The sequence below is a fragment of the Rhinichthys klamathensis genome, unplaced genomic scaffold (assembly GCF_029890125.1).
Source record: "Rhinichthys klamathensis goyatoka isolate OS25496 unplaced genomic scaffold, OSU_Roscu_1.1 h1tg000050l_1, whole genome shotgun sequence".
Classification (NCBI taxonomy): domain Eukaryota; kingdom Metazoa; phylum Chordata; class Actinopteri; order Cypriniformes; family Leuciscidae; genus Rhinichthys; species Rhinichthys klamathensis.
The window spans coordinates 3,578,916-3,594,526 of record NW_026606596.1 but is presented as its reverse complement, the minus strand read 5'-3'; the positions used below and the strand labels follow the sequence as shown (position 1 = coordinate 3,594,526).

The window sequence follows — 15,611 nt, the reverse complement described above, 5'->3', positions numbered from 1 at the left end:
TGTAGGAGCACATCTGATCTCCTCTGGAAGCTGGTTCCAGCTGCGGCTGGCATAATAGCTAAAAGCAGACTCTCCATGCTTAGAGTGAACCCTTGGTATTCATAACTGATGTGATCCTAATGATCTGAGTGATCTATTGGGTTTATATTCAGTGAGCATATCTGCAATGTATTGAGGTCCTAGGCCATTGAATGATTTATATACTAGTAATAATACTTTAAAATCAATCCTAAATGTAACTGGGAGCCAGTGTAAAGACCTGAGGACTGGTGTGATGTTCATATTTTCTGGTTCTGCTCAGGATCCTGGCAGCAGCGTTCTGTATGAGCTGCAACTGTCTTATGGTCTTTTTGGGAAGGCCAGTGAGGAGTCCATTACAATAATCCACCCTGCTGGTGATGAAAGCATGCACAATAGATAATAGACTTATAGGCCTTTAGATATATTATCCTTTCTGAATATGTTGTTATATGATACTGTACTACAATTTACTGAGGTGCAAATAGTATCTGCCACTATTCACACTCTAAGTGCAAATAAAATAAAAAATAAAAACTCTTTGCACTGAGTGTAATTAATAACTAATGTTTGCAGTCATTGCAAATAGCATCTTACATTTTTTGAAGAAATTCAAATGTAGATACAATTTACATATAATTGTATGTGCATAATTAATATTTATCTAGAAAGATAACATCACTTCTTAACTAAACCTTTTATAGCAGAAACAACCAGCCGCTAACTATTGGCATTTCAGTAATAAAATAATCCATAGATCCTGAGAATAGATATTTATAGTTCCCTCTATGGCAGGGGTTCTCAAAGTTTTGATAGGTGAGGGCCAATTTAGGAACCCAACATTGAACTGAGGGCCGCCAAAGTGGCGGGGGAGAAAACGAAGAAAAAAAAAACTGAAAAGAAAATCCCATTTGAAATTATTTTAATGACCAGGTTGCATCTCTACAGTTTACATTAGTTGCAATAAACACATTTTAATTCATAACTGAGGCTAAACCTGGCAAAACTTGTGAAAATTTTTGGGGGGAGAGAAAGAAACTTTTAAAATAGAAGCTTACCAAACAAGACATCATCATCATTCATTTCTATCATTGCTTGTCGACGCGTTTCCATTATTGCAGATTTGCATATTATTATCTATCTTTTTTAACCCGTAACTGAAAAACGAAAAATGAACGGTTGTTGTCTTTTTAAAACGCAAAGTTGAACAAAATTTTAATTTGAACTGGCTTCACCAACTGCTGCAATATCGACAGACTTTTTCAGATTTTTGTTTAAATGACTTTTTGCCCCTTTATTAAACATTTTAAATATTCACAAATTAATATGGAAAACATGTCGATTTTACTGGTTTTCTAAGGCCAAATTAGAACCTGGATTTTATATTTTTCCCGCAGTGATGAATGAGAAGAGCCATATCCTGTACGTGTCTGATCTAGCCTGATTTATAGGTGAGTTATAGGCTAATGATAATAAATGCGTCTGAAAAAACAGCGAGGCATTTTAATTGTTTATTAATAAACTATTGTTTTCTAAGTGTCGGCTAAAAACATATCTCCATCTCCGCTGTTAAGCAGATGCGCTTTTAGAGAGAAATCCACCTTTCATACGGATTACATAATCAGGTATTTGCTTTCGATTCGAGTTTGTTTGTTTAAAAGTGCACATTTTAAGCTTTAGCCATATATTTTGTTTCAGTTCTCGCGCTCCAGTTCACGGAGATCATGAAAGCGCGTAGTAGCCTAGGCTACTGATTGTTTTATTTTATTTTACAAAAGCACGTTTTCTTGTTATGAGTTTACACAAATAAAAGTAGTTGCGAATAATGCATTATTATTTTCTGTATGACCAGAAATGATAGACTAGTTTAAGTTGTTTCCACTGTTGATAGGAAAATGCAAGTGTTCGCGCCCGCGAACATTTTGAAAGGTAATGGAAACGCGGCTATTAATAAGCTTGACATTGTTAAGATTATTATTAAGTCACATTGAATATTGATTACTTGGTCAACATACCCTTTTAAATTGCAATGGGATTTGTGGTGCTGGTTTCGGTTGGCCACGATTCCTATTCCTGTGTAGACAACCACTGTTCCTGGTGGCCTTGGGAGTGAGGTCAAGTGCGATCGGTCGGTCGGACCATGTAATTACCGCTTATGCCTATGGATGCCGCTAAACACCACTAATAGGAGATATTCATTTTTTCAAAGCAATAGTTTTAACAGTTTTACAGATGTTATCGCTGGCCGCCAGAAATGTTTCGGCGGGCCGCACTTTGAGAACCTATGCTCTATGGTTTTGCTTTAAATACATCAATCACCACAGAAGCCTTTCACAACAAGAAACACTTTAACCTATTGGATATGAACCCAATCCACACTGCCGAGAAAAAGAAAATCTAGTGTACTTGTGGTGAGTTGAAGGTCCTTTATGCATAAATTGAAATATTTCCACAAAACAACAGTTCCTCTCTGCATAAATACTTGACATATAAACACAGATGAGGAACAGAACACAGTCCACTCCAGGAAAGAAACTAGAGTTAGTTTGTTGGCATCTAGACGACACTGAAACTGTCTGAAAGTGTAAATTAAAATATTGAAAGGAGTACAACCTGCAAAATGCACAGAAAAGATGGACAAACCACTGATTATATCTACGAAAATGATGATGATGTTATTAAAGGTAATCTTGGAAAAGAGATCACAGACTCAACGCAAGACAAATCATCTGAATGCACAGGTACTGAGATTAATAATTCACTCAGTTTTCATGCTTTCAGTTGATGTGTGCTGTGTGTTAAATGGATAAATAAAGAAAATAACATCATATCTGTGGTGTTCAGGAAGTGATTCTGTGAGGAACAGAAGCTCCAGAGCCGCTGCAGTGTGTTTGGTGTTGCTGTGTGTTCTTCTGCTGACTGCAGTCATAGTGCTGTGTGTTCACATCCATACAAAGAGCACAAACTACACAGAAGAGAGAGACCAGCTACTAACCAACAATACCAGACTCACAGAAGAGAGAGACCAGCTACTAACCAACATTACCAGACTCACAGAAGAGAGATATAGGCTAATATCCAAGAATGAAAACCTGACCAATGAGAGAGACCAGCTAAGAAATAATCTTCAGAGTTCTGGTAAAGTTTCTTTAATCTATGAAGTTATTTTCTATATAGCAGACATTTTAAAAACATTATGGAGTTGGGTTGTGCTCTCAGTAACTTTCACTGAACACAATCTATCAGTTTACTATCTTTTATAAGTTACGGACAGGTGAGTGTAAAAGGGAATAAAGAGCTAACAGCTAAACTGGTTGTTTACAGATGGATGGACTTACTATAAATCCAGTTTTTACTACATGCCGAATGAGACGAAGAGCTGGAATGAGAGCAGAAGATACTGTACAGAGAGAGGAGCAGATCTGATCATCATAAACAACAGAGAAGAACAAGTAAGAGTTTATCTTTAGTAGATAAATGAGAGATGGTCAGATGAAATAAGTCTGTTGTCTGTTAATGATATAAATGTTCAACTGTTTCATCTGCTCAGGATTTTGTTAAGAACATGACTGGTAAAGCTATTGTCTGGATTGGTCTGACTGACAGTGATGTGGACGGCAGATGGAAATGGGTTGATGGAAGCACACTGACCTCTGGGTGAGAAAACACTGAACTGATTAATATCTAATAAATGATTCTCACAGTCAGTATCATATCACACAGAAAGCAGCACTGAACTAATGCTGATCTGTATTTTCAGCTTCTGGGGGGCTGGAGAGCCTAATGGAGGTAGAGATGAGAACTGTGTCCTGACTGTGGCTGTACCTAAATTGCCAGAGTGGCCTAATTTAGTAGGGTGGATGGATATTGCATGTACTAAAGTTTTTCAATGGATCTGTGAGAAGAGTATTTCACAACTCACACTGCCATAAGAACTGTCACGGAGCGCGCGGCTGTCACTGAGCGCGCGCCTTCACCTCTCCCCGATCTCACACGCTCCTTGTCACCTGAGTTCTAGAACTGCACTTCCCATCATTCCCCTCTGCTATCATTAGGTTCCATCCCTGCCTGGTTTCTCCATTCAGTCTCATCACTCCCACCTGTTAATCGTTACCTACCCTTTATCTGGACTGCTCAGTTCTATGTTCATTGCGAAGTCTTGTTTTGCCACGCTACATGCTGAAACGTGTGCATTTGTTTCATGTCAGTGATTCCTTGTTTTATTACCTGTTTGAATAAAGTGCTGCAGATGGATTCGACTGCCTCTTCTCCGTCATTACAGAAGACTTCGCCAACACAGGATCCAGCAGACTTCCAGCGTCTGGCTTCCGAGGTTTCATCCCAGGCATCTGTGTTAATCACACACCAACAACAGCTGGTCAAGTTAACTAACCTCACTGAAGAGCTTGTGAAGTCCGTGCAAACCCTCTCTCAACAGAGCGCGGTCGCTAATCAAGCTCAAGCTCCCGCAGCTGCGGCTCCCTTAACATCAAGCGTGAGTACGACTTCAAGCAACCCAAAATGATCTTTCCCTGAGAAGTTTAATGGCTCACCTGCTGCCTGTAGAGGATTTCTGTTACAGTGCGACCTATTTATCAACCAACAACCCCAGCTTTATCCCACTGATGCGTCCCGCGTCTCATTTATCTGCTCTCTACTCACCGGGAAGGCGTTGGAGTGGGCGACTGCTCTCTGGTCAGGAGGTCAGCACACATTTCCCTCTTATAACGTGTTTCTGTCTCAATTCAGAGAGGTGTTTGAACATCCCGCGGGCGGTAAGGAGCCAGGAGAGCTACTTCTCGCATTAAGTCAAGGGAGTTCTACTGCGGCTGACTACACGCTTTCATTCCGCACCCTGGCAGCTCAGACGGGTTGGACGGAGGAACCACTTAAGTTGCTGTACCGAAAGGGTTTGAATTCTGCGCTGCAAGGGGAATTGGCTTGTCGCGACGATGGAAGGACCCTCGGAGAACTTATGGAGCTCGCCATTCGCCTCGACAATCTCATCCGCTCTCGACGCGCACCTCTCTCGCCCAGTCTCTTCTCTAATCCACCAGCCAGCTCAGATTTCGAGCCCATGCAGGTCGGCTTCACACGTCTCTCTACGGAGGAACGTGAGAGGAGGCGGCGGAATAAATTATGCCTGTACTGTGCTCAAGCCGGTCATCTGAGAGCTTCTTGTCCGGTGAGATCCAGATCCAGAGATACTTCTGCGGTGAGTTCTTCGATTAATCCTCCTAACTCTAACTCTCTCAGTCTCGAAGTTTCCTTTAATTTTAATGGAAGTATTTGTGAGACAAGGGCTTTAATTGACTCTGGTGCCGCTGGGAATTTTGTTGATCTGGATTTTGCCTTGTCTAATCGTCTCTCTCTCATCCCTTGTGAGTCTCGTGTGGCAGTGGCAGCCCTGGATGGACGCCCCCTGGGGACAGGGGAGGTACATTACATCACGCAGCCACTTACTCTCAGCTTCGGGTCTCGTCACACGGAGAGAATTCAGTTGTATACCATCAGTTCACCTCATCATCCAGTAATTTTGGGATTGCCCTGGCTGGAGAGACACAACCCTCTAATTTCCTGGACTGAGAGGAGAATTACTCAATGGTCCCCTTTCTGTCAGGTCCACTGCTTGCCTGCTCTCCATGGTCCTGAATCAAGCCACAGTCCCTCTGAGAAGTTGAACTTGCAAGGAGTTCCTGCCGTCTACCATGATCTTGCCCTGGCATTCAGCGAGAGAGAGGCTGCACTTCTACCCCCGCACCGGGCCAGTGACTGCGCGATTGAACTGCTACCCGGAGCCGTTCCCCCGCACGGCCGTGTGTATCCACTTTCGCAACCGGAGACTGAGGCTATGAATTCGTATATCGAGGACCAACTTGCTAAGGGTTTCATCACCACTTCCACATCCCCCGCGTCCGCTGGATTTTTCTTCGTTAAGAAGAAGGATGGGAGTCTCCGGCCCTGCATTGATTTCCGAGGTCTTAATGAGGTAACCGTGAAGTATCGTTATCCTCTGCCTTTAGTCCCTGCAGCCCTGGAGATGCTTCGCTCAGCCCGTTACTTCACCAAGCTGGATTTGAGGAACGCTTACAACCTCATTCGCATACGGAGGGGTGATGAGTGGAAGACGGCCTTTTCTACGACCACAGGGCACTATGAGTATCGGGTTATGCCATTCGGGCTGTCCAATAGTCCTTCTGTGTTCCAGTCGTTTGTTAATGAGATCTTTCGTGACATGCTGAATCAGAAAGTTATTGTTTATATTGACGACATCTTGATTTTTTCAGAGACCCTCGAAGCACACGTCCAGGATGTGCGTGCAGTCCTCAAACGCCTAATTGAGAACCAGTTATACGCCAAGACTCAGAAGTGCGAATTTCATCAGACCCGGATCGCCTTCCTAGGATATATCATCAGCGCCGAGGGGGTTCTCATGGATGACAGCAAGGTCAAAGCTGTGGTGGACTGGCCGCAACCTTCCTCTGTGAAAGAATTACAGCGATTCCTGGGCTTTGCCAATTTTTATCGTAGGTTTATACGTAATTTCAGTCTCATTGTGGCTCCTCTAACATCTCTTCTCCAGGGGGGGGGGAAGCGCTTCCGGTGGTCTTCCGAATGCACTTCTGCGTTTTCCCGGCTGAAAGAGAGGTTCACGTCCGCACCCATTCTCCATCATCCTAACCCGGAGAGCGAGTTTATCGTGGAGGTTGACGCTTCAAGCACTGGAGTTGGGGCAATCCTGTCTCAACGCCACGGTAACCCTGCTAAAATGTTTCCCTGTGCTTTTTTCTCCCGCAAGCTTAATTCGGCGGAGCGCAATTATGATGTGGGCGACCGAGAGCTTCTGGCCATGAAAGCAGCCTTGGAGGAGTGGAGGCACTGGCTGGAGGGTGCACGTCAGCCTTTCACCGTCCTCACTGACCACAGAAATCTTGAATATATCAGGTCCGCCAAGCGTTTGAATGCTCGTCAGGCTCGCTGGTCACTGTTCTTCTCTCGATTTAATTTCAGGATCACGTACAGACCTGGGTCCAAGAACGGGAAGGCCGATGCTCTGTCTCGTCAGTTCGAGGAGTTCAATGAGATTTCCAAGCCAGAACCCATCCTTTCCTCCACTCTGATCGTTGCTCCGGTGCAGTGGGACATCATCTCGGAGGTTACCGAGGCACAACAAGCTCTTCCTATTCCGCCGGAATGTCCAGAGAATCGCCTTTTCGTGCCTCTCGAACTCCGTGATCGGGTGCTTCAATGGGTTCACAGCACACTCAGCGCTGGACATCCAGGTATCTCTGCTACAGTACAGCTAGTCTCCAACCGCTTCTGGTGGTCCACCCTCCGGGCTGATGTTATCAAATTCATTCACCAATGTTCCATCTGTAACACTGTCAAATCTTCCCACCTTAAACCTGCCGGTCTCTTACAGCCATTGCCAGTGCCTCAACGCCCATGGTCTCATATCGCTGTGGATTTCGTAACTGATTTGCCTCTGTCTCAGGGATTTACCACAGTTCTGTCAGTCGTGGATCGCTTCTCCAAATCCTGTCGTTTTATCCCCCTGAAGGGTCTGCCCACTGCCATGCAGACTGCGGAGGTGCTTCTCAACCACGTATTTCGTCTTTTTGGTCTCCCCGAGGACATCGTCTCCGACCGTGGTCCCCAGTTCACTTCCCGCATTTGGAGAGAACTCTGCTCCAAACTCAACATCAATGTCAGCCTCACCTCGGGATACCATCCGCAGGCCAACGGTCAGGTTGAACGGTTGAACCAGGACCTCATTCGCTTTCTGCGGACGTACTGTCACGAGAACCAACAGGACTGGAGCCGCTTCCTGGTCTGGGCGGAGTACGCCCAAAATTCCCTGGTAAAGCCTGCCACTGGTCTAACACCCTTCCAATGTGTTTTAGGTTTTCAACCTCCCCTCTTCCCGTGGGCAGGAGAACCGTCAGACCTCCCTGCGGTGGATGCGTGGCTGCAACGCAGCGAGGCCACTTGGAATGCCGCTCATGTCCATCTGCAACGTGCCATCCGTCACTATCAGCTGCATGCGGATCGAAGGAGGCGTGAAGGTCCCCGGTATCGGCCTGGTCAGTGGGTGTGGCTTTCCACCCGTGATCTGCGTTTGAGGCTCCCAAGCAAGAAGCTATCCCCTCGCTTCATCGGGCCCTTCAAGATTCTTCGGCAGATCACTCCGGTCTCGTTTCGGCTGGAACTCCCAGCACATTATAGAATCTCACCCACCTTTCATATGTCTCTTTTCAGACCCGCTACTGCTCCCAGGAGAGAGGAGGTCCAGGAGGAGGTCGGTCACGTGCAGGCTCCCCCCATTGAGGTCGGAGGCGAGGAGGCGTACCGGGTACGAGAGATCCTGGACTCCAGACGCCGCGGCGGGGCACTGCAATATTTGATTGACTGGGAGGGGTATGGCCCCGAGGAACGTTCCTGGGTCAGGTCTCAGGACGTCCTGGACCCTGCTCTGCTTAACACTTACCATCACACTCACCCAGATCGTCCAGCTCCAAGACCCCGTGGAAGACCTCGTCGTCCAGGTCCTCGCTTCCGGAGCCGCTCGCAGGAGGGGGGCTCTGTCACGGAGCGCGCGGCTGTCACTGAGCGCGCGCCTTCACCTCTCCCCGATCTCACACGCTCCTTGTCACCTGAGTTCTAGAACTGCACTTCCCATCATTCCCCTCTGCTATCATTAGGTTCCATCCCTGCCTGGTTTCTCCATTCAGTCTCATCACTCCCACCTGTTAATCGTTACCTACCCTTTATCTGGACTGCTCAGTTCTATGTTCATTGCGAAGTCTTGTTTTGCCACGCTACATGCTGAAACGTGTGCATTTGTTTCATGTCAGTGATTCCTTGTTTTATTACCTGTTTGAATAAAGTGCTGCAGATGGATTCGACTGCCTCTTCTCCGTCATTACAAGAACATCACACACTTTTTTTTTTTTATTAAACAAGTTTAACTGTACAAAACTAATTGATTATCATCTAAAGCAGTGTTTCTCAACCTTGTTCCTGGAGGATTTACATAAATGACTGGATTGACGTCATAAAAAGTGAAGCCACCATCCCCCATATTGGTATTTCCTAGTATTTTAAGTCACACTCTATTGAATCAAAAGCAAATCATTGTTTTTTAATGAGAAAACATTACCTAACGAGTCCTAACGAGTTCTTATTTGTTTAAGTTTTATTGTTTTAAACTTCCCCTGCTTATTTAAAAGTTAACTGTCCATTACAGTAGGGAATTTCAGACCAACTGATGGACAAGGCACCTCAACATAAATATCAAAATGATTCTTCTGAAATCTAAATACAGATTTATGTTTTGTAAGGGATGCGCATATAACTTAGTTCGCCATGTTATTCACTATGATTATGTTATTTGTTAGCCTATATATTTGTATTCGTACAGTAACTGTAAATGATTCAAAATGTGTTTTCATTAAAGGTTCTCTAAGCGATCCTGGGTGACGTCACTTCTTGTTGACGTTCGAACTATTGTCAAACAAAACGGAGGCTAGCTAGACCCTCCCTCCTCCTCATCCGCACACTAACCCCCCAAACCACACCCCCAAACCCTTCTTGTCGGTCATTGGCTGGAACAGTTTGTTATGTTTCGTGGTGCGGGTAAGCCCAGTTTGTTTTTGTTGCTGTTTGTGGAGCCTGGGGTGTCTGCAGAGATCGCGTTTTTTTACAGTGTGTTCAGGGGACAGGCAGCCAGCGGTTAGTGAGGAGATGTTTGCTGTATGTGACAAAAAAAGTTTGGGCCTAAAAAACGCGTGACATTCGAAGCAGTAAAGATAACAACTTAAACATGGGTTAAATGAATAATAAAAGTTTAATGTATACAGTATAAATAACACTTAATTCATATGCAAAATGTCATGCTAGTACAAAGCTGAATAATTTGAGCTGACCTGTTTCCCAGATCTCCAAGAGTCTTTGTCAACAAAAAGACATCAGGAAATAATATATACATGCTTCACAATTTATTCAGAGAAATGACGCTGACTTTAAATGAATTTAAAGCTGCAGTCCGGAACTTTTCCTCTTTGTCGCCATCTCTCTGTTCGAAATCTGTAACTGCAGTGATTCGCGGAATTATTATCTTTACGTGGGTTGTAAATCGGCATGAAACAGCGCGGATGAACACAGTGCTTTGAGGCGAGTGCTGCTGTCAGTCACCGCGCTGTGTGGATACTGTCATTCAGAATCACAGATTCACTTTTTGAAAGATTGATCAACATAAGAATTTTCATAAGAAAATGTCTTCTGAACAAGTAAGTAAAATCCATTTTTGTTCTGACCAACTAAGGGGGAAAAAGCATTCGACATGATAAGCTTCGTTAGATTTAATCAACGCGATTTACAGCAACCGTGCAAATTATAGCCTACTTTGTTCTCAAATTGTTCATGTTAACAACATCAGCATTGCGTAACTAATGTTAAATTTAATGTGTTTTATGGTTAGCAGCTACCTGTGTAGTTCAGAATTCATATTCTCCATAATAGCAAAACGAGAAAGGCACAACAAAGGAAACTCCATAACTGTGTGAATTAAGAAAACGTACTGTTACACGATTGAACTATTGAAATGTCTTACTTGTTCAGCAGAAAAAAGCCGTCTCTTCTTCCGTTTTGAACCCCTTCAAAACACGGAGTTCACGCACTTTTCAAAAGCCCCGCCGATGTTTAAATCCTTGTGTTCGCATGAGACGGTTTCTTTCTCTTTCTCTAGCCACCTTAAATCCGAAGTACGAAGTCTTTTGGGTTTTATAACTGCTGAATCTCCAGTTGACACTGATGATTGTTGTTTGGATCTTTCTGGATGCCATAAGTTTAATTATGTAAAGTGCTGCGAGAAAAGCCTATACATCTAAACATCTCGTCACGCACAGTATAGCCGGCTGGCCGAACTCCTTCTTTATGTGTACGGGTGTGACGTCATGACGCAAAGACATGCTCGAATTTCCCGCGGAAACCCACCAGTACCACTGGAATTAAAATCATTATTGCAAGCTAACCGTTTTGAATCTAGCTATGGCAAGCAGATAGTTTTGACCACTGGCAGAATAAGTTTTTTTTTATATAATTATTTTGGATTATTTTTAACTTAAAAAAGTTACGGACTGGAGCTTTAAAGACATGAAGCTTTATTTTAAAGCACTTATACTGTCACTACGAGCAAGATGATGAATATTATATAAATATATATATCCTTAATGACATTTATACACTGCAAATAGTGTGCTTTTAGCATAATGTTTTGGCTGTAAGTCAGTGAGGCTGTCTGTCATCTGGGAATAGCAATATGGCTGAATAACTCCATACACCTTTCAAAAGTATACGGCACCAAAACTTACTCTAAAATATGTGCGAATGTCGTCTATATTACACTTCAAATGACTAGAGAGCAGTGAACACTGTGTAGGGACCCTGTCAATAGTAATCCAGCTTAGGACCAGGGTTTGAGAAACACAATCTAAAGCAATGTTGTCCAATCCTGCTCCTAGAGGCCCACCTTCCAGCTGACTTTACCCTCAGTCCTAATTAAACACACCTGAAGCAGCAAATCAAGGTCTTCAGGATCACTAGTGCTGCGTCTCAATTCGCCTACTTATACTACGCCCTAAAAGTATGTACTCTTTTTGTGAAGAAAAAGTAGATACGTTAGAGTGTGTAGCAAAGGAGTACACAAGCTTTGGGACATACTGTCACGTCATACAATAGTGTCTTTAACAGTTGCTCTCTGACGCATCCTGTCACAGTAAACTGGCCTGTCAATCATCTTGTCACAGCTAACATCCTTACCTCATTTAATTTCCTACCGTATCGGAGAGAAATGCAGAAGCACATTGATCTGCAGTCGAGGGTCTTTCAAGCGGAGACTCTCCTCATATTAATGCATAATGATGCATTTAAAAGTTAATGGTCAAACGGATCTTTATAAAAGTACACTTAAGTTATTGCAGTTGAAATATGACACGGATAACATGAAATGCATTTTTTTTTTAATCAGGTTAAACTTTGATTAGTCACTCAAACCTTTATCTAAACCTCTCACCACGTTTTGTAGTTTTTTAACACTTTTTACTCGTGTTTGTAGTTCCTCTAAAACGCAATGGGTTGTGGGCAATATTAGCCTTTAGAGTGTGAGCGGATCCACACTTCGAAAATCCAACGGAAATAGTAGACCATCCGGGGACTTCTGTCAAACTCTTTTCAACATACTATGCTTTGGGACACACTTATTTTAATCTCACATACTGTTTAGGATGAATAGTATGGACATTGAGACGCAGGGTAGGACTGTTTCTCAAATTATGCATTCTTAAGCGATCCTGCATCCGTGTGTTCTCGTACTACGTCATCATCAACCGTTGAAGTTCAACTCCAATATGCAAGTACAGAGGACTCATGAAATTACCCGGATGTGTTCTTGATATCGAGGATGCATCGAATGCAGACGAGAGAGAATTGAACCGTTAGAAATCCTAGAGGAAAGAGGCTGCGGGTGGTCGACGTACCTGTAAGCTTTAAACTTTTCACTTTTTAAACACTCATTTTCATAAATACACGTGGTAAAATAAAAAGATTTGAAATTAAAGAGAAATAATGTCTATAACAATATGAAAGAAGTGTTTTCATAGGTTATGACATGATTGTGATGTTATGTTGTATTTATTGTACATTTGCCGCTGCTTATAATATGCTGGGACGCTCAGTTGAGCAACAAGATCACATCACATCTCATCTCAATTCTCACAAGGATGCGTTCTTCTGTGTCCTCGCGTCCTTCCGAGTTCGTTCTTTCAAGGTCGCCTGGCAAGACCTGTCTCCGCGAGAACGGAAGTCTATTCGTTGCGTTCTTGGAGTTGAAAAAACAGCCTAGATGATTCTAGGCAAAAAATAAATGCAAAGAAACAGTTTGTGATTTTTGTTTCTTATTTTGATATCTCATATATAATGTATGATCTCTTTTTTCTACCATATACAATTGAATAAAATTAGCAGCTAGCTAACAACAGCTTGCTTTGTTCTGGTTTCACCTCACTCCAGTCTAATTTAAATTATTTAGGTAATTTACTATACATTGTGAACAGGGCTTGACATTAACACCCGCCAAATGCGGGTGGATTTCACCCGTGGCGGGTAACACAGTCACTCCCACTAGTCACTTTGGCGTGTTGAAAAATTGTAGTCTTGTCAAAAGACATCTGACATAACAAACGAATTGCAATTTGACACTACGACACTACAACTCCCATGAGTAGCCTACTACCTGCACATAGTCTAGTGTTTGCTCATTGGTCCATTCGTGAATCCTCTTGAACGACACACGGAGATTAAACTCGCGGACTGGCCGTCGGACTGAGGGCTGTTTTAGTCTGCCCTTAAAGATGAACTTAATGTGATGATATAGCGATCTTTTTTAATAGCAGGAGAATCCAGACCACAGGCGCGTCTCACGCTCTCCTGCAGTGCCGCTGCGCGAGGGTGCGCGCACCAAATATGACATCCAGACTTTTGTCAAACGATCATCACGCGCGACTGGTCGGATGCGCACACACACATCAACACAGTTCGTGAGTGTGCGTGGCCGATATAAAGAAAAAATAATATTCATGATTAAGGGACACTGTGTAACTACTAGCAGGGCTGCCCTTATATCACGTCATAACTCTTTTTCCAGAGTTAATTCTATGTTTTAATAAAATTAATCATGCATTGGAAGAAAGCAGGAGATGCGTTTGTGGGAATAATCTGGAAAATAAAGACCTGTAGGCCTATACTTGTTTCAGGTGGACATATCTCCAGTTACTCAGAGCTACCAGAGCTTCATGATGATAAGTCCCCAAAACTGTCAGGCCAATATAAAGTTGTAATCCTGTTGCCTTAATTGTGGATTTTTTCTTAGAAAAAATAATGAATTCTTTGCTCGTTGTTTCTAATTCAGATAATTGTTCTACTCTGTATTACAGTATTTACTGCTGTAAAAACAACAACAACGATGCAGCACTTTTATTATATACAACAAGAAGCTATTTTATGTGTTTATCTTAATAGACAACATGTTTTCAAAAAAGGAGTTTTACAACCTTATCAGAGCTAATGATAATATTAGTACATTTTAGCATTTTTTTAAGCCCCATTGTCAACTTTAATCATATAAAACGTAATTTTCCAACAACACAAATGTGGCTAGTAAAAATGCTGCGTGGCTAGTAATTTTGGAAAACCACTAGCCGCATTGGCTAGTGAGCAAAAAAAGTTAATGTCAAGCCCTGATTGTGAATATAAATAACCTGAAAATACTGTGGATTATTAAGGCTTAAAATTTTACTGACATTTGAAAACGGCATTTTCGTTTAAAAATGCTCTCCGTCCACACTAGCGTTTTCCGACGTTTCAGTATGGAGGAGAAACTTTTGGAAAACGCTAAATTCACTTTCACTGCGCATGCGCAAAACCTCACAAAAGCTCACTGCGATGATACAGACGGAAAAATAAATAATAAAGTTATCGCGCAATTCTTCTGACAGGATCATTTTATTTAGCAAAATATCTCACCATTCACTGATGCGGTCCACGTCGCACTCCCTCACCATATGATTGGTCTAAAACACAACTGCTCTCATGTATTGCCGCAGGACAGCAAATGTGAGTAAATTTTCTGTCATCTTTGCAGGACTGTGATATGAAGAGTGTGCAAAGTAACATATTTTAGCAAAGTTTGCACATTGCTTGCGTCATTCCCCTTGATAAAATCAAATAAATGATTTAATAAATGAGTAGCTAAACAAGTACGCTAAATCACCCCTCCCCCCAACTGACTTGCGGTTCGCAGGGGAAGCCCTGTGGATCTGTGCTACGCCACTGAATATGCGTCACATGACTAAACTTACGTCATCGTTTTTAAATACCTCCGTTTTGACAGTCCACACTACAAAAGCGTTTTTAAATGTATCCTCTTTGGAGAGTGTTTTCAAAAAGCTTTGTTTTCATTAATGAAAATGCCATCTAAATGTGGATAGAAGGCCAAAACGGAGAGAAAGATATGTGTTTTCAAACGAAAACGTTTTAGTGTGGACAAGGCCATAGTCTGTAACCATCAGCGAGTACAATAAGGAACACATCTTCTGCACATCTTTTCATTGAGAGATCTGATTGCTGCATGACGTCACTGTTGAAACATTTAGCTGACAGACAGTGATGGACCCTAAATGAGATTGACATGAAGTTTGTATTTGTTTGCACAATTTGAACTATATAAGTTTAAAAAGTACTATTTTATATTGCTGATTGATTTGAACGCCCCCTAAAAATACTTTTTAACTATAACTGCACTAGGGACACCAAAATATCTTTTGGTTTGGATGTACCTTAACAGATTTGGCCCAACTGTTACTGACAGTAGTTCTTTTAAGTCCACCTCTTTGAAAATCAACAAATAACTTATGTGCAGAGTGTAAATGCAGCCGCTGCTAAAACCATAAACTGATCAGCAATCTGGACCTTTGATGTACCAGCAACAATATAAACATTTTAAAAGCAGCAAAAGTTTCAAACAGCACCCACTGTCC

At 42.6% G+C, this 15,611-nt stretch overlaps 2 protein-coding genes across 5 annotated transcripts in view; one reads left to right on the top strand and one right to left on the bottom strand.

Annotated features, from left to right (window-relative positions):
* The window catches only part of cadm2a (cell adhesion molecule 2a), a 493,856-nt gene that overhangs the window by 160,728 nt on the left and 317,517 nt on the right, over positions 1 to 15,611 (bottom strand). The gene's annotated exons all lie outside the window — the stretch shown is intronic.
* The window catches only part of LOC130082882 (CD209 antigen-like protein A), a 44,248-nt gene continuing 31,082 nt past the window's right edge, over positions 2,446 to 15,611 (top strand). The window contains exons 1-4 of the mRNA XM_056247790.1: positions 2,446 to 2,759; positions 2,863 to 3,156; positions 3,343 to 3,470; positions 3,569 to 3,675. Coding sequence (XP_056103765.1) covers positions 2,639 to 2,759; positions 2,863 to 3,156; positions 3,343 to 3,470; positions 3,569 to 3,675 — 650 coding nt within the window. The 5' untranslated portion in view covers positions 2,446 to 2,638. The remainder of the gene's footprint in view (positions 2,760 to 2,862; positions 3,157 to 3,342; positions 3,471 to 3,568; positions 3,676 to 15,611) is intronic.